General features: G+C 35.3%; 2 protein-coding genes across 6 annotated transcripts; one reads left to right on the top strand and one right to left on the bottom strand.

Annotated features, from left to right (window-relative positions):
• Positions 1–1784: 1784 nt before the first annotated feature.
• On the top strand, positions 1785–15067 carry LOC130999923 (eIF-2-alpha kinase GCN2). Of its 4 annotated transcripts, XM_057925620.1 has the most exons (30): positions 1785–2222; positions 3121–3189; positions 3274–3333; positions 3408–3513; positions 4383–4487; positions 4934–5332; positions 5977–6099; positions 6171–6257; positions 6336–6422; positions 6514–6625; positions 7554–7671; positions 8096–8150; positions 8287–8456; positions 9125–9309; positions 9918–10063; positions 10155–10404; positions 10649–10931; positions 11099–11192; positions 11739–11819; positions 11914–11970; positions 12092–12223; positions 12291–12374; positions 12469–12577; positions 12683–12819; positions 13171–13278; positions 13535–13620; positions 13720–13822; positions 13901–14023; positions 14122–14252; positions 14861–15067. In XM_057925620.1, the coding sequence occupies exons 1-29, from the start codon at positions 2101–2103 to the stop codon at positions 14230–14232; spliced, it is 3702 nt and encodes a 1233-aa protein (XP_057781603.1). In that variant the 5' UTR covers positions 1785–2100; the 3' UTR covers positions 14233–14252; positions 14861–15067. The 4 variants fall into 4 exon arrangements, with proteins under 4 accessions (XP_057781603.1, XP_057781606.1, XP_057781605.1 ...); XM_057925622.1 differs by lacking the exons at positions 1785–2222; positions 3121–3189; positions 3274–3333 and adding an exon at positions 3514–3582 and having other exon boundaries at positions 3408–3418; XM_057925621.1 differs by lacking the exons at positions 1785–2222; positions 3121–3189; positions 3274–3333; positions 3408–3513 and adding an exon at positions 3530–3591.
• Positions 15068–16776: 1709 nt separating this feature from the next.
• LOC130999925 (60S ribosomal protein L35a-3) lies at positions 16777–18603 on the bottom strand. 2 transcript variants are annotated; one of them, XM_057925625.1, is made up of 6 exons: positions 18431–18562; positions 18280–18315; positions 17968–18196; positions 17840–17882; positions 16988–17033; positions 16777–16940 (listed from the first exon to the last, which is right to left on the bottom strand). In XM_057925625.1, the coding sequence occupies exons 1-4, from the start codon at positions 18460–18462 to the stop codon at positions 17841–17843; spliced, it is 339 nt and encodes a 112-aa protein (XP_057781608.1). In that variant the 5' UTR covers positions 18463–18562; the 3' UTR covers positions 16777–16940; positions 16988–17033; position 17840. The 2 variants fall into 2 exon arrangements, with proteins under 2 accessions (XP_057781608.1, XP_057781607.1); XM_057925624.1 differs by having other exon boundaries at positions 16777–17033; positions 18431–18603.
• Between the last annotated feature and the right edge of the window lie 387 nt (positions 18604–18990).

The raw sequence follows: 18990 nt of genomic DNA on the forward strand, positions 1-18990 counted from the left end.
CTGTCGGATTTATTTCATTTTATCTTTTATTGCAAGTTTTTAATTTAATTATCTATTACATAATAATTTACATATATTGCACACATATCGCATGTGCTACAATAATGTATGTTAATTATTTTGAAATGAGCAACATGATTATTTTTAACTTATATGTATGATATCAGTGCTGATGTAATTGTTTGACGATCCATATATTACGTAGCATTGGAAGTTAATAAAAATGATAGTGACAATAATAATAGAGATGATAATGACCACGCCACGAAGATATAATATATTCACTTTTTTATTTTTATTTTTCATTTTCATAATCTCTTAATTTATTGTGTAGTCATATTTTGTTTAAAAGATAAAAGTAAAAATAAATTAAAATTAAGGCAGTTCAGAATAACACCTTATTAACCTAATTAATTAGTGAGACTCGTTAATGAAATCAAGTAATTAAGTTTGAGTTTGGCATTGTTCGCTAATAAATTCATAAGCTAACTCAAAATTATAAAATTATTAAAAAAATATATATACATTAATTAGTGGGAATCATATTGATCATCTAATTACATTATTGGCTATAAGAAAATCATTGTAATCAAATTATGATTCATTAATCCGTGATTATGATATATGAATTCTCAACTATTATTCAATAAATTTCAATTATAATCTATTAAAATTTAGTAATCAGATTCTTTCAACAAAAAAAAAAAAAAGTACTACTCACAATTTCAATTTGCCTGACTAACCCATGGGAAAAATTAAAATGAAAGCCCAATCCATAACTTTCAAATCCACTCTATTCCATTCCCAGCCCAAGTTTCTCATGTTTATTTATTTTCTTTATTTTAAGCAGGCCCAAACTAATGTTCATACCTACCAAAAACTCCAAGCAAGCCCACTGCAACATAACCCACTTTTCAATCAGGGGCATTTCCATTGAAAGCCCAATTTATTTTTCTCTCCCCCCCCCCCCCACCCCCCTCTCAATGATATAATCAAAATGTAAATATAGTTTTACTTAAAAATATATTTTTACTGAATTCTCAAAAAAAAAAAAAAAGAAGTAAATATAGTTTTACTAGATAAGTAGATATTTTTATCCTTGCAAACTCGAATACTAAAAAAAACTAATAAAATGAATAATTCGCAATATAAATTCCCAAAATTTTGTTTTTAACATCTTCGCTTCTTATTTGGTTCTTTTTTCGGGGCATTTGATGGTTAATATTTATATAGAATCATTTTTATCAATTTGAGAATTAGCGATTTTGTCTCAATCTTTTTTATAATAATAATAATAATAAATAAATAAATAAATAAATAAAATCTCGTCAACTCATTTCATTCACTAAACACTCGACATTTGACAATTTGACAATAATAATCTCAAATGATAAGGAGATACGTAATTTTATGTAATCAACATAATTCGATTGTGTTTATTATATTTCGATTATCTTATTAAGTAAGAAAAATCAATAAAAAGTTCTTATTTACAAAAATATACACAACATATAATCGATTAACTCAATCGATAGTAGTAAATCGTATTATAAGTGTCACCAGGGAGTATTACTTTAATTTAATTTGATTTGTAATTTTTTTTTTTTTTGTAATTAATTTGATTTGTAAATTTTGAGTTACGTACAACAATACGTTATACGTTTGTATCGCGACTAGAAATAGAATTTTTGACTTGGGTATAATATATTTATTGCAAAAATGTTAAAATAAAATAAAACTATAGTTAAATTAAATATAAAATGAAATATCAAGCCAGCCGCCATCGCCATGTCCAATCTGTCTCGGTAGCCCACTGTAAAATCTCTCTCTCTCTCTCTCTCTCTCTCATACACATAATGTATATATATACAGAACAAAAGTGATGATCTTAGACGCTGGCTTCTCTCCACCTTCGACTATGCCGCCACCTTTCTCCTCACTATAGTCTCCAAATTCCGAGCAACTGAATTGATTCCGAGCATCATTTGAAATTTGAAACGCAGCTCTCTACCTCGCTTTGGAAGGCAGATTTGCCGATAACTTAATAGTAAATGCTCTCGAACAGCTCAAATTCGATTTGAGGCAAAAAGTTATAAGCAAATGGGCGGTTCGAAGAAGAAGAAGAAGCGGGGCGGAGGCGGAGGCCGCCGCGCCCAGTCAAAGGACCATCACTCGACTGTCGCCGATAATTCTGAAATTTTAACCGAGGAAGTAACTGCGTTGTGAGTTTTTTCTTATTTTTGAACTTTTAATGAACACATTTTACATTATTTTTGTTTTTATCATTCTAGTGAGCTACTATGTGTAGATATTTTGTTCAGTGAATATACGTTCAATAGCTTGAGCTCATTTGAGGATTGTATTAATCAGCCTCACCGATGTTTTGTGGAAAATATGTATTTGTTAGATTAGTTTGGCCTGAATTGTTCGAGAATAGCTTTATTTGCTGCTTATGGTTGATTTTCTCTCTGTATTGGCTGCTTCCAAGAGAAAACGATGAAGAAAAAGAAATTAGTAACAAATGATAAATGTCATTAATCTAATCATGTGATTAATCTTATGTTTGAGAAAATGACCAACCTGTACGTTTCTATTGCTGGTGTACTTGAGACTGCAAATTGCACAAATAATAGATAATAAGTGCAGTGACAAACTCACTGTTCTTGGTTAATCCCAAGAAATAAACTTCTCAAAAGTAGACTTTGCTCCTGATATTGCAGTAACTTTGAACCTTATGTCTGGAATGATATGATAGAACCATAAGATATAGATCATGACAACTCTGTTTCCTGTTGCTCACTCCTGTTTGAATTGATTGGTCATTGTTCCGGACTTTTTATGGTTCAAAAACGTAGCTTTCATTGAATTTGATTTAATATAGTTTTCAACTTAAAACTTTCTGCGAACTTCTCTGCGCCTGCATATCAATGGTAATCATATGAAACACTATATTTAATTCTGTTCCCTGCTGCCATATACTAAGCGAGTAGTGGATATATGTTTGATAATGCTTAATGTTTTATATCTGGTGTGTGGAGACTCCTTAAGAAATTCTATGATGATTAACAAACTTCTACCTATGATATTCTAGTTTACGAGTAAGTTCATGGCTCCTTGCAGGTGTGCAATATTTCAGGATGATTGCAAAGTTGCTCCTGAATCACCTCCTCGTATCAACATCAAGCTCAGGTTCCAGATTTGTGATAATTCATGGACTTTAAACCTTAGGCTTCATTCTCTCTTTTGTCGAGTCTTTATTAAATGAAACTGTAGGCCATACTCAAAGGATACCGGATATGAGGATTCTGATGTTTGTGCTCAGCTTTCTGTGAGGTTTGGGCCCATTCTCATTTTTCTTTAAAGGGTCTTATATCAAACTATTTACTAAGTTCATGTTCTTGGTGCAGATGTTTACCAGGTTATCCATATAAATGCCCGAAGCTGCAGATAATACCAGAGAAAGGCTTATCAAAAACTGATGCTGATAATCTTTTATCTCTACTTTATGATCAGGTAGGACCTTAGTGATAGCCATACATTCAGGAAGACTCAACTTATTGCGAGTGCTCTAACTGTCACATGGTAACTTCTGTGAGTTATTATTTTTAACCTTTGAATTGAAAATTGGTAATAATTTGTGATGCATAAGATGCTTGCGAAAGCTTCTCTGCTTTGAATATAATGCATCTTGGTATTGTCCTACATATTTTCATTATACAATCTCTGTATTGTACTTGCATAATGAGCTATATGTGGCTGCAATGAGGCTCCTTGGTATTGCACCACATGTTTTTTTTCTCCTCTATAAGAAACAGAGAACCTATTTGCATATTTACCTCTAGCGCAATCACCTCTTGTAACTCACATGAAAAGAGTCATATCAAATGGCAGTTATTCTGCTTGAATCTTACTGTGTTCATGAATCAAATTTAAGGCTAAATGATAACATTGTTCTTCTTTTCCTTCCTTACTAAATGCACCTTTTATTTCACTCCATAACAAACTTGTCTTTTCTATCTACTCCATGTCTAAATCTTTTATCATGTTCTGTTGTTGAGTGATGTAGCCTGCTCATCTAAACTTTCAAAATAGATTGTTGTCTTCTTTATCCTTGGAGAATATTTGGACAACTAGGTAAGAGATTTAACGTTATTAAACTTATGCTTCGAAGTTGACTGACTAAAAAAAATCCAGTGATTTATTTTTATTAAGAGACAGCGTATGTTGTGAATTAATCCATTCCTGATTCCCCTCCTTGTATCCTTTTTTCCACATCTCCTGTAAAATCTTGATGCCCCCCTCCCCCCAGGGCCGCCTTTTTTTATTTTTTTGAATCTGCTTGATTATTTGAAAAATGACTATCTCGTGTTTACGTGGTGCAGGCTAATTCTAATGCTCGAGAAGGACGCGTCATGATTTACAATTTAGTCGAAGCTGCGCAAGAATTCTTGTCTGAAGTTATTCCTCAAGAGCAGACTCGTGAATCTGTATGAACTATATCTTTCTTAGATTTGAGTTGCAAGTTTATTTCCTGATCAAGTTAATTGCAGAATTGTTGTCTAATGATGCTACAGTGATAAAATAATTAATATAATGAGACATGGGGAGATAGGGACCTTGTAACTCAGTGGAGAAGTTGAATGAAATATGTCAAGGCAAGAAATATGTGGTAGATAACTTTTCGACTGATTTCCAATTGGAAACATGCTTAGTTACTGATGACATATGACATAATTAAGAGGGACTCAGGAGTCAGGATAAAATTCTAGGATGATTTATATGTAAATTACCAATCTCACAAAAATTAAATAGCTTCTAATATGATTTGAGATTTTTGAAACTTTTTGTTAAATCATGCTTAAAATTAATCAAGAAGTACTTTGTCAAACTAGAGTCAAGAGATCCTCATTATCTTGATTGGTTTCTGCTTTAGGTTGTCTGCCATGGTACTGATAAGAGTTTCTTGCTCCCAACGAAGGATGGTACTGTCAGAAGTGGCACGATCTGTTCTTCTGGAGGACCTTTTATCTTTAGTCATTTAGATCTTTTCAGTGGTTCTGGGGAGTTGTGGCAGTGGAACCTAGAAATGGAAGAGAGCAGCAAGGTAGTGTCTTCTCATACATTTGATAATCCAAAAGCGGGAAATGGTAGTTTGGACAAGAAACCAGACAAGCGTATGAAGTCACCATTGGTGGAAAGTTATAAGCCAGAGCATGTCAATAATCAGTCATTAAGATTAGGTACGCTTGAAGAAGAGAGTGAAGACGAAACAAAAAGTGCTGATTTGAGTTCTGATGAATCAGTTGGAAATGGTACCATTAACCACTTAAAGGTGTTGATCTTTTTCCCCTTTCCTCTTTTTGCTTTTATTCACAACTACACTGTGATCGTAAAGTTTTAAGTCCTTCATTTGACCTTTCTCTTTTGAGCATAAATGATTTAAGTTCACCGATATTCTGCAATCAACTTTTGCTGGTTATGAGTAGAGGTTTATCGCGATTAAGATGCTGGATGTGCCATTGTCAAATGACTCAATTTTTCTTATACTGACTTTTGAATTACGCTCTAATAAGGTGATGGCCTATAGCTCTGTCAATGATGCTGCATATAAACATGTAAAGCTAATACTTATTGTTTGAGACAATACCTAAGCTGACACAGTCCAATTCAAACTTCACCATAATATAGAGCACATTCTCAGCCTTTAGATGAAAACTACTAGCACAGAGAACTGTTGCTTTTGTACGGAGATTACGGAGATATTTATTTTTGTCTCTAGGTAATGTTGGCTGTCTCATCCATTATTTCCTGCCAGAATTCGAACCCATTTTCTAACTTCCTTCTTTCCCTAAACATGACAGATCGTAGGAGATCCTATTTTCCTCGTTTCCTGTTATTTGTCTAGTTAGTTTAATTGCTTTTGTCTATTGCCACTCCTGTCTTTTCTCAAGGAATAACAACTTCTTTCTTTTACAGGATATGTTTGTAGAAGGAAATCTAACAGAAACTGACAATAGTAGTACAAATAGTGATTCAGAATCGTCTGAGTTTGCTAATCAAATTCAATCTTTTCAGACTATGCAGAGGGACTTGCTCCTGGTACGTTTTGTTACTTTGATTCGTGAATCCTTTTTTAAAACCTCCACTGACCATGTTTTTGCTTCCATTAGGCCCACTTACTTCGCCTTGCTTGTGCTCCTAAAGGAGCACTTGCTGATGCTTTGCCAGAAATTACATCAGAGCTCCTCAATCTGGGGGTGTGTATTTTCTTGCATCTTATATATGTAATAATATATTTGTTTGCCCCCACTTCTTATAAGTTTTTTCTTTTCCAGATTGTTTCAGAAGATGTGCGAGATATGGCTATCAAACCATCATCATCTTTTGACAAGAATTTTGATCGTGTGTTTGGGAAGCATATTGTTAGTAAATTGAGCATTTTTGTAGAACCATGGAAGTTGATTATCCAATTTTTCAATGATCTTATTCCTTCTCTTGAATTCCATGTGACAGAGCTCATCAAAAATATCTCACTTTTGGAAAACTGCTTCTGATTTAGGAGGCCAAAGTTCTTCAGTTCCAAATTCCCGTTATTTAAATGACTTTGAGGAGCTTCAACCTCTTGGTAAGAAAGTACTTTTTCAGCGTGGATGATTTGCATATTGGCTAGCATTTTCATTCCTCTTGTTTCTTGTGGATTTGGAATGATCATCCTGCTTGTTTTTCTATATCAAGTTTCTAGGATAATGCCCGTGCTTAAAACTAAGCACAAATAAAATGAAGATTTTATTATATAGAAGAACATGGGGAAATGCTATAGGATTGATAGCATCTATGTCTTCGCAAGGTGAATGAAACTTGATTGACAAAACCTTGAGAGAGTAAATTGTGTTGAAACATTTCAACTGGAGAAGCTTTTCATTTTCATCATTTGGAAGGCCTGATTAATAAAAATATAGTACTAAAGAATCAGTGAAATTATTCATTTTGGATTTAATGAATTGTTCATTTAATTTGTTATTATGTTCTTATTGTATTTCAGTATTTTCTCCTTGTCTTGCCTTGATGTGTCACAATACTAACCTAAAGATAACTTTTAGCCTTCTTTAATAAACTGTTCTTTTTACTAAATTAATTGTTACTTTGGTATGCTAGTTGATCATCATTATGTTTGATGTGTTTTGCTAGTATTGATTTATCTAGAATTTTGAAATTGAGATGAAATTCATGTTGAGACACCATTGTTGTAGAAGTAGAACAACTAGTTAATAATCTTCAAAACTTTACAGTGTTCACAGTATAATTATTGACAGCAAGGAGCACTTATATCAGGATATTCCTGAGCTTTTCCAGTCTTAGGGAAAACTCTGATCTTCCATGATTGGCTAACAGCTAATTAGCAGAACATCACGATATAAATATAAATATCTTCTTGTTATTCTTGTAACCTGGTAATTGCATTTGATAGCTTCAATTTTGGATTGCGCTGAGTTGATTTCTTGATGCTACTTTCATGCCCCGTGCAACTATGCAATTATTTTTTACTCTGGCAGGACACGGTGGATTTGGCCACGTTGTATTATGCAAGAATAAGCTAGATGGTAGGCATTATGCCGTGAAGAAGATTCGATTGAAGGATAAAATTCTGCCTGTAAATGACCGCATATTAAGGTCAGTAGTGATAGACGTGTATTTAAAGTCTAAATTCTTTTTTTGTTGTAATTCATTCAATATAGTAGTTTCTGAAGCTGTGTAATGCTTGGGTGCTCTTCTTCTTCTTTGTTTCTTATGGCTGTTCTTTTATAGATTCTGCATTCATGAGTGATGATTGAGTAGACTACTAGTTCTTGGTCTGAAAATTTGATTACCAAATTGGCTGAAATGAAATGGTTCTGGAGATCTGTCAAGGTAGAAGGGGTTTTTGGACTCCAGGAGCTATACATTCCTTATGTTTATGCCAAATTGCAATCCGGTTTTCTTTTTCATTCAGGATTGTTTACGGGAGCATCTTGTCATTATATCCTTTTGATCTTTGTCATTTTTGTTGTCTAATTTTGACTTGAATTCCTTTGGACTTACGTGAAATGGTTTGCAGGGAAGTAGCTACTCTTTCGAGGTTGCAGCATCAGCATGTCGTTCGATACTATCAGGTAATGTACGAGAGGTATCTTTTATATAGTTTTTTGCTTAGTTATAGGATGTTGAAGCTAGAATGCTTGTTAAGTTAGTATAATCCATGAAATGAAACACATATCTGTTCTGTTTTTTACTTTCCTTTTCTATCAGGCTTGGTATGAAGCAGGAGATATTGGAAATCTTGGAAGCCTAGCATGGGGTTCCACAACTGGCATGAGTTCCAGTGTCAGCTTCAAGGAAACTGATTCTTCAGAACAGTCTGCACATGAAAATAAGCTTGAGTCAACTTACCTCTATATTCAGATGGAATACTGCCCTAGGTAGCTATATTGTTATATCCATTCCTGCTCCCATTGAGATCAACAGGAAATAGAAAATTTCTTAACTTCAGCATTGCTAAAATGCCACAGTGGACCCTTAATTCACCAATTTTTATGAGCTCTACAATTAATTTACATTTCTTAAAATTTGGAAATATGTTTCTGAAGTTTGTTGGTTGTCTCTATGATGGAAGAGTAACAGAAGCATTTATCTAAGGTGATGGAGTGCAAATTTGATAATGTTTTGAAGTGGCATAAGTCCAAACTTTAGTACTTACCTAAAAATTGAAGTTCATGCTATCAAGACCATCAATACTTTATACATAACTAAAATGAAAATAGGATTTTACTACCCACCCCTGCATCAGGAGATTTGAAACACGGTATTTTTTGGTGATGGAACTTGGAAGAGTAACAGAAGCATTTATCTAAGGTGATGGAGTGCAAGCTTGATAATGTTTTGAAGTAACAGAAGTCCAAACTTTAGTACTTATCTAACAATTGAAGTTCAGGCTATCAAGACCATCAAAACTTAGTACATAACTAAAATGAGAAATTGAAAATAGGATTTTACTACCCATGCATCAGGAGATTTGAAACACGGTATTCTTTGGTTCTTTGAGTCACTAATCAATTTTCCTAACTTATACTTTCCATGTTCCGTTCAGGACTCTGAGGCAAATGTTTGAATCCTATAATCACCTTGATAAGGAACTTGCGTGGCATTTGTTTCGCCAAATTGTGGAAGGCCTGGCACATATCCATGGACAAGGAATTATCCATCGTGATTTGACTCCTAATAACATATTTTTTGATGCGCGAAATGACATAAAAATTGGGGACTTTGGTCTTGGTAAGGGTTGATTCTTGCTCATTTTTTATTAATATTGTTTCAAATTTGAAAAAAAAAATGATGCAAGCAGGAAGCTTGAATCAATCCTTCAAAAACTTGTAATAACTATAAGATAAAATTTCATACTCCATTTCTTTGGTGAACTGTTTTTTCTGGTTTTGGAACTTGGCGTGCATTTGCTTAACTTCCCTGCTCTCTCCAAACTTACTCTTTCACGTACATGGTCAAGCATGTATGTTATGGAACTTTTGTATTCTATGGGAATGATACATATTTTGTCATTAATTCTTTGCTTGCTTTGGAGATGATGTATATGCATGTTTTTCATATGTGGAGACTGATCGTTGTTTGTTTGGAATATTTATTTCTGCTCCTACGTGGATTTATTTGCCCCCTTTGGTTTCATTGAATGTCTCAAATTTTAGAAGGTGTATATGTTGTTGCCCTTGGAGAACAATTAATATGGAATGACATTAGGTGGACAGATAATTTAATTGTCCACTGAGTTCTAAAACATGTTCTATCATGTAATTCTATGTTTTCAGTTGAGGACCTGTCTAGATTTCCTTCAGGATAACTTTACATGAGTTTTTTGTATTATATTTCAGCCAAATTTCTGAAGTTGGAGCAACTGGACCAAGATGTGGATGTGGTTGAAACAGTTGGAGTATCAATTGACGGTACAGGTCAAGTTGGCACATATTTCTACACTGCCCCTGAAATAGAGCAAGGCTGGCCGAAGATTGATGAGAAGGTCAATTTTAATTTCTTGTGTATACATGTACTTTAGTAGTTTTTTGAGAAATTGCCTACCTGATCTCATCTCGTTTCACTATATTATATAGGCTGACATGTACAGTTTAGGAGTTGTGTTCTTTGAACTATGGCATCCTTTTGAGACAGCAATGGAGAGACATGTTTTGCTATCTGATCTGAAACTAAAAGGAGAGCTTCCTTCTAGCTGGGTCGCTGAATTCCCGGAACAGGCAACCTTGCTTCGGCACTTGATGTCTTCAAGTCCATCAGATCGGCCTTCAGCCACGGAGCTTCTTAAGCATGCTTTTCCACCTCACATGGAGTATGAAATGTTAGATAGTAAGTGATTGATATCCGCTGGCAGAATTTTGATAAAAGATTCTAAAGTGATGCCTATACAATTTTCAATGTGAAAATCCTAAAAGTACATACAGACTGACCAAGCTTTTGTCTGTATTAAAGATGACCATCTCCTTTATATTTTGCAACACGAATCGCATCTCCTTTATGACTTGGTTAGTTATATTTAGTCATGTCCCTTGTTCACTTTTCAATTAAGTCTCTTTTTTACCTGGACTTGCAGATATTTTGAGGACAATTCATACTTCAGAAGACACAAGTATATACGAAAAGGTAGTGTCCGCAATTTTTGACGAGGACAAGTTAAGGACAAAGGACAGTCATGAGAATGTTGGACGACCAAAATCTATTCGAGATGATATCTCATCAACTATTTTCACAGATGTAGATACTGCTAACCGTGATCTGGTTGTTGACATTGTTAGAGAAGTTTACAGACAGCATGGTGCAAAGCATTTGGAGATCTTTCCAATGAGAATATTGGGAGATGACCATCAAGTAAATAGGTACCATTGTCTTTTTTCTTATGACTCTCACCCCCACCCCAACCCAAAAAAAAAAAAAAAAACTAAACTTTCCTTCATCTCTACATTTTTATCTGAATTTCATCTGCTGAAGCTTCTAATGACTACTTTTTCTGTTTGTTTTTCTGAACTTTGTTGAACTACTAAAGGGGTACTGTCAAACTGTTATCTCATGGAGGAGACATGATTGAGTTTTGCCATGAGCTGCGCTATCCCTTCGTGAAATGGATCGTTGCAAAGCAGGTTAGTTTCTATAGGAGTCATCACTCGCTCTCTGCCAGAATATGGACCAACTCCTGCCGATGCAGCAATGCTGAGATGCGCATTTAAAATGACCACGATGTCCACTTTAAATTTATTCCATTTTTGTGTGTGTGTGTGTGTGTTCTCACAACTTTCATAAACTGACTGAAGCATTATCATAGCAGGATTTTCTGCTTTATTTTCTTCCATTCCATTATATTCATCTTTTACAGAACACTGGGATTATAATCTTTACTTCGTTTAAGGTGTTCCTGATTCTGGGTCCTTTTTCTCATTATTCCAGTGGTCTCCCAGTCTTGTTTTAATTTGTATATTCCAGTTGACCCTTTCTAAAAAACACTATATGCATGTTTAGATGTATATCCCATGTTTTCATTTCAATCATTTGCAATTGGTGCTCTGTAGTTTTCCTTTTATTTTATCTTTATGTTTGTCATTGTTATTATTTTCATCATTTGTTTCAGCACCTGTGATATTCTGTTTGAGATCCTTTCGTGGAGAAATTAACTATTCTATCTTTTGCAGAAATCATTTTTCAGGCGGTACGAAATATCATATGTATACCGAAGAGCAATTGGCCATTCACCTCCGAATCGGTACTTACAGGTCATTTTTTTTTTTTTTTGCATATAAAATTTACCATGGTGCCACTTGGTAAAGGAAATGATGGCCGCATTTGCTATAAATCCTAATCTTACAGGGGGATTTTGATATTGTTGGAGGAGCAACTGCATTGACAGAGGCAGAGATCATAAAGGTCCTACACTTGGCATATAACACATGTCCATAATATGAATATCAACATAATGATAATAACCCTGATCATGTCAGTGATCAATAAGATACAAAGTTTTTCTTTTGTTGTTGTTCAATTGCAGGCTTCTGTGGACATTGTTTCTCAATTTTTCAATTCAGAATCATGTGACATTCATCTAAATCATGGGGACATAATGGAGGCAATATGGTCTTGGACAGGAATCAAACCTCAAAATAGACAGAAAGTAGCTGAGGTTAGATGGATATTGATGATTAAGCTATGTTGACAACGTATTTATTAATTGTTTTGTATGGTTGCAGCTTCTCTCACTTTTGGGTTCCTTGCGTCCTCAGTCTTCCGAAAGGAAGTCAAAATGGGTGCTTATCAGGCGCCAACTTCGACAGGTCTGCAAGCTCTTTCTCTATGAATGTTGCACACTTGTTCTATCAACTTCAAGAATCATGAGGGTTTGATATTTTCTTTCTTTGTTAATTTCAGGAACTTGATCTTTCTGATGATGCTTTAAATAGATTACAAACTGTGGGATTGAGGTTCTGTGGAACTGCTGAACAGGCACTACCAAGACTACGAGGTGCCCTGCCTGCAGGTATCTTTTCACTAGTTAATTGCTTTAACTGAAACTTTCCTATTTAAATATTTATATCTTTGGAAAGCAGCCAATAGCAGAAGTTGTGGTTGATCACGATTGCAGATAAGTCCATACGCAAGGCACTTGATGAGGTTTCCGAACTTTTCAACTACTTGAGAGTTTGGAAGATTGAAAGGCATGTCTTCGTTGATGCACTTATGCCACCTACCGAATATTATCACAGGAACTTGTATTTCCAGGTACTAGTACAAGTTCTTATGCAAATATATTCCTTTCAGATACGTACTTGCTCAGTTCTTTGTCATTCAATGTTAAGTTCTCAAGGTTTTCGTCTGCCAAAAATCTAGATTTCTTTCATTTCTGAGTATTGGATGTCCTGCCTTAGATTCTCTCCGTAAAAGCTTGAACCACAAGTAAGTTATTTTGTCCTTGGTCATTTGGATAGTCAAATGAAAAGAGACAGAAGATGTGCCTTCCTGAACTGGGATTTGTATCTAAACTTGTTGAAGTTATTTGCTTGAGGTGATGAGCAGCACTTTCTATTAAAACATGATAAAAACAGTTCTTTGATACTCAATTTCTTAATGCAGATATATCTCAAAAAGGATAACAATCCTGTAGCACTAACGGAGGGAACCCTGCTTGCAGTTGGTGGTCGTTATGATTACTTGCTTCAGCAGATGGCTGATTCTGAATATGTAGGTCTTCTGAAGTTTATATTCACACCATAATCATATATTTTGTTATAGAATATCGCATAAATCATGTTAGTATCATATTTTTATACTAAAAGACAGTTCATTAATGTTTGATTGACTACATGGTCTTGCTCAAATAATTAAAATTTTATATGTAGCATCTCTCCCCACTTTCTTTGTTTCCATCGAACACTATAGATGTATTTACTTGTTCCTTGCAGAAAGGTGCTCATGATTGTTCCTATCTTTTTGCCAGAAATCAAGTCCACCCGGTGCAGTTGGAACAAGTATTGCGCTAGAAACTATTTTGCTACATTCTTCTGTTGATAATAAATCTCATAGGTGATAATCTTTTCTTGTATAGATCCACTTTTGTTGCCGACTATGTTCCTATTTAATGCATCTACTGAATGTGTCGGAATTTCTTTATAACGTGAACAGAAATGACGTAGGCATTAATATTCTTGTCTGTTCGAGAGGAGGGGGTGGTTTATTGTTCGAGCGCATGGAACTGGTGGCCGAATTGTGGGAGGAGAATATCAGGGTCAGTAATCGGATCTTGTGCAAGAATTTTTTATATTCCTGCTGCACAAATAATAGTTACTGAAAGCAAGTATTACAGGCAGAGTTTGTCCCGTTGCGTGATCCAAGCCTTACTGAACAGTACGAATATGCAAGCGAGCATGATATCAAATGTCTTGTTGTCATCACTGACTCTGGTGTATCCCAAAAAGGCTCAGTTCAGGTTGGAGTCTAACCTATATGTGACTATCATGACTTCTTTCTTACACTTAGCATTGGTCTTTTGCAATGTACCTCTAATATTTCTAGCTCGTGACTTAGGTCCGACATCTAGAGCTCAAGAGAGAAAAAGAAGTTGAGAGGGAAAACCTTGTTAAGTTTCTATCAGAGGCAATGGCTACTCAATTTAGAAACCCGTTTATCTGGAGCTAGGTCAGCTCGAAACTGTACAGGTATCTCCTTGCATTCCTTGTTCTTTTACATATAATTGTTTGTGAAAACCAAATAATTGAGATTCCATAATTGTTGGGAATTTGATCATAAATGGAAAGTGTCACGTATTGTTCTTACTTCTTAGAGATGATTACGTTGATGTATAACTTGAAGAACATAGATGGTTAGAAATCTAGTAAAATGAGATTTCTTGGATACAGACTCTTTTTTATGAATAAACAAGTAAATTTATAGACTGATGATGGTGGACTCGAACCCGAGACCTTTAGCCTCAAGCGATAAACCACACTACCAACCAACACACGCACGCAACTTCATATACATAGACTTTTTGGAACATCAAATCACTTAGTGTAATCATGTAAGATGTTAGTTTAGATCTTAGTGTCAGTCAATTGGACTTCAATCTGTTTCGGAACGATCTTCACTTTCTTGAACTTTTGCAACACAAGATGTGAAGGATAATACTTACAAAGAAACATTAGCTCTGTTTATGAGCTCTTACTTTCCTATAGTATTGTAGTTTTTACTCCAATTGAAATATTTTTTTTTCAGTGCCATGTTACTTGAATTCCATTGTCTCACTAAAAAAATATGTCCTTGACAGATATACTTGCTTGTGGAGATAGATCAGGAGGAGCTAAATTTTGTTGCTGCTAAGTTTTGTAGCTAAGAATTTTGAGTTGAATTCTTTGTATAGTGTTGCGGTTTAATTTTCAATGGTCTATTTCAGTTTATTTGCTTGGTGTCATGTAATAATTTAGTTGTGTATAGACGATTTCTTTATAAGAAAAAGAAAAAAATAAAAAAGAAAGAGTGAGATCGACAAGAACATATGTTCTGCAAATTTGAACAGGTTTGTTTGAATATTTGAGATTTTAATTTGGAAGAACGGCTATTTGTATTTGAGAATTGTATCGTTTTTATCTCTTTATCTCTATTTGTTGCGTGTCTCGCCATATTTGGTGATAATAAATTTGTGTGAAAAACACACTTAAATAGTAAGAAATTAATACTCCTTCCATGCACTAAAAATGTCTCCCAAAATGTGATTGAATGTTTTCAAAAATATAAATGGGCTAATTTTATAAACGTTCTAAAATGACAAAAAATAAACAATACTCCCTCCGTCCCGCTTTAAATGCCCCCTTACTTTTGGGCACATAGATTAAGAAATGAGTATAAAATAGATAAAGTGGATATAAAATAGATAAAGTGAATTGGTGGAAATTATTTAAATATTAAATATAGAGAGAGAGTGTATTGCCAAAAAAGATATGAGACATTTGGAGTGGGACACCCCATTATGAAAAGTGGGACATTTGAAGTGGGACGGAGGGAGTAGTATTTTGTTATGGATAGAGTGAATAAGATACATTAAGATGTTTAAGGGATGTTATAATGACATTAGAATCAACTAATGTATCACCAATAGGGCTGGGAATCGGGTCGGGTTCGGGTACCCGAACCCGAAAATCCCCTAAACCCTATACCCGACCCCGACCCCGAAATTGAAATCGGGTACCCTAATACCCGACTCGGGTATTCGGGTACCCTAAATTACCCGATCTGTAGCAACTTTCAGATCTGTACATAATTTCATTTTTTTTGCTCAATTCTCAAACTCTAAGTCGTAGCAACTTTCAAATCTGTAGCAATTCTCCATTTTGTACAAAAAAGCATATATGTTTATTTAAAAAAAAAAGAGGAAGAAGAAGAAGCAGCAGCGCCTGTTGGAGCTCGGAGGCGGTGCGGCTGCTGCGAGGCGAAGTCGTAGGCGGCGGCGGAACGACGGGAACGGCTGGGCGACTGAGCAAGGGTCTCGGGATCTGGGAACGATTGGCGGGCGAGCGAGGGTCGCGGACTGGGGAGGCTGGGAACGACGGCGACGCGCCGACGCTGGGCTGGCGAGGGGCGAGGGGCGACGGCGAGTGGGGCGGCCGTCCGGGGCTGGACTCTGGAGTGAGAGCCGAGAGGAGGGCCGGCAGACTGGGAGTTCAGTTTGGGAGGGATGAATTGATTTGGGAATTGGGAGGGAATCGAGGGATGAATTGATTAGGGGCTAGGGCAGTGGGAGTTTGGGAATTAAATAGTTTAAAATTTATTAATTAAAAAATCGAGTAATTCGGGTATACCGATACCTGATTTTTTCACAGCCTAAATACCCGACCCCGATTTTTTCGGGTATAGGGTACCCGATACCCGATTTTTTTGGGTCGGGAATCGAGTACCCGATTACGAAATTCCCAGCCCTAATCACCAACATATTAGAAAGGTATGTGTCTCCAATAAATATGGTACCTCTATTGCAATTCATAAGTAACAAATTACGACAGTGGTGGTAACAGAAAAATGTAGGGTAACAATTTTAATTAGCAATTCTTGCACTGCAAATTAGGAATCGAGACTTACTTATGCAAGTTCAATTCAACATGCCCGGAAAATCACCAAATAAATTATTTCAAACATAAGATTATTAGAAATTACAGCTTTCATAACTTGACAACAAAACTCCAACGCTGTGACCATCAAAAGTTAAATTGAATACTGCATAATGAAGTTGTAAACAACAATGAAAAGATGAAGCTTTCAGCAAACTTGTAAAACTCTATTTAATGATGTGCATTTGCAATCTCAAAATCAGTGCACCACAGAACAAGGTGAAAGAAAACTTGTCTAATGATGATACAAAACTTTTCCTATCCTCAAAAATGCCACCTAGAAGATCTGAGACAAACTGGGCTTCACTTTGAGGTATCCAAGAACGCAAACGATCCCACCTGTGCAAAATAATCAAACAAACTTAGGCAAATATCAATAAAAATAATACAACAATAGCTCTCGTGCAGTTCATAATACAAGAGTAACAACCATGCCCTAAAAAACAAATAGGTGAGAAAGCAAATAACTCATACTGAGAAAAATTACTCACTCCATAAAAAGGAAAAGCTGTCTCCGAGTATTGAATAGTGGGTTGAATCATCTAAAACCTAGCTTAGAGGAGGATCGAATCTTGAAATTACGAGTGTCTTCACATTTATATCTTGAACTACAAAGGTGGTGGCAAGAACTTTATACCAAACTCTAATTTCTATATTTTTGTAAGTAATCATTAGATTTAACATTATTTCAAGCCAATATCAAACCTAATCAAAATTTGTAGAGGGTAAGGGATGACTGGTGAAGGTAACAATAGTGAAGTTACAAGACCCAAACTGTTTTCAAGTTATAGATGTCTAATAAATTTCTCTACAACAGAACAAAATCTTCAAGTGAACCACTCAGGTGCTATTACCATTTAGATGGAATAAGTACATGCAATATAAGCTTAAAACACTTAATCTATAGAGCAGCAGAAATTGAAAATATGCACAAAATTGTCTTAGTAGGAAAGATGATGCTCAAGAACTTCTCTTCTAGCTCAATGAAACACTATTCAAATTATGTCTAAGATGCATATCATGTTATTTCATCAAACTATATCAGCAGGTAACATAGCAACCGCCACATCAAAAACACAATTTTCCACTCACACATCAGATAACAATACGAGCTGAAAACAGCGCCAAACATATGAGAACCGTACCTTAGATGTTGCTAGGATACATCATCACCCTCACTCTAGCTCCCTGTCACACAAACAAAATTACCACACATCACACATCAAGCATCCACTATAAACAACAACAAAAATTCATTGAAAGAGAAACGCACCATTGATTTTGGGGGAAGGTTGGACTTGAACTTGGCGCGGACAACACCGCTGTTACCATGCGGCCGCGTGACCTTTCCCCAAATGCAACGGTAGTGAGACCCGTTCTTCTTCACCTTGGCCTTGTAAATGTACGCCATGCGCTTCCCGCGGTACCACGCCACCTCCTCTTGAGTGTTGACGCCCTCGATCTGAATCAACGACGTGTTTGGGTACTGATTCGACTTCGACCTATAATTTCACGCAATAAACACACTGAATCGAGAAATTTTTTTCTCCATCAACCAAACACAAAATTGTAGCTTCTTTTTTACCTCTTGTACCCCAATATAGTCCCGCGGACGTAGAGCCTGCATTAAAACGATCCGAACAAGAAATGTTTAAGAACAAAAATCAAAATTGAGCTAGATATCGGCATTGGATTCACACTGAATTAGGCAAAAATGAATCGGATTGAGAGAGAACCTGACGCGCTCCCCCTGGCGGCCTTTCACCATTGTCGCTGTGTGAGAGTAAGCTTCGGCCGACCGCTACGAGTGTGTGAGAGAGAGTCGAAAATGCTGAGACAGAGCCGCAGAAACCCTAGATTGAGGGTTTATATGTAGTTGTGTGAGCCGTAGATTTGGGTTGATTTTGTTGGGCTAATTGAGTGAAGGCCCATAATATATAACGAAGCATTCCTACATAATGTAACAGGCCCAATAATTGTACAACAAAACATCTAAATTTTACCCAATAGCCACCTATTTTGAACAAAGGGTTAAATTACATATAAATATTTTTTACACTTTTTTAGTTTAACTTATTTTACTATAATTTATATTTCCTCTATTTTATTTTGAGAATTTCCTAGTTTTTAGATATTCTAAAATATAGTCCACTTTCTAAATTTAAATTATATTTTTTATTAAAACAACAACAATAAATAAGGGTAAAAAGGAAAAATTATATATAAATTATATTTTTCAAAAAATATTAAATGTATTTTTTTAATATGTGTAAAAAAATAATATGAATTATTAAAG

This window comes from Salvia miltiorrhiza, chromosome 8 (assembly GCF_028751815.1).
Source record: "Salvia miltiorrhiza cultivar Shanhuang (shh) chromosome 8, IMPLAD_Smil_shh, whole genome shotgun sequence".
Taxonomy (NCBI): Eukaryota; Viridiplantae; Streptophyta; class Magnoliopsida; order Lamiales; family Lamiaceae; genus Salvia; species Salvia miltiorrhiza.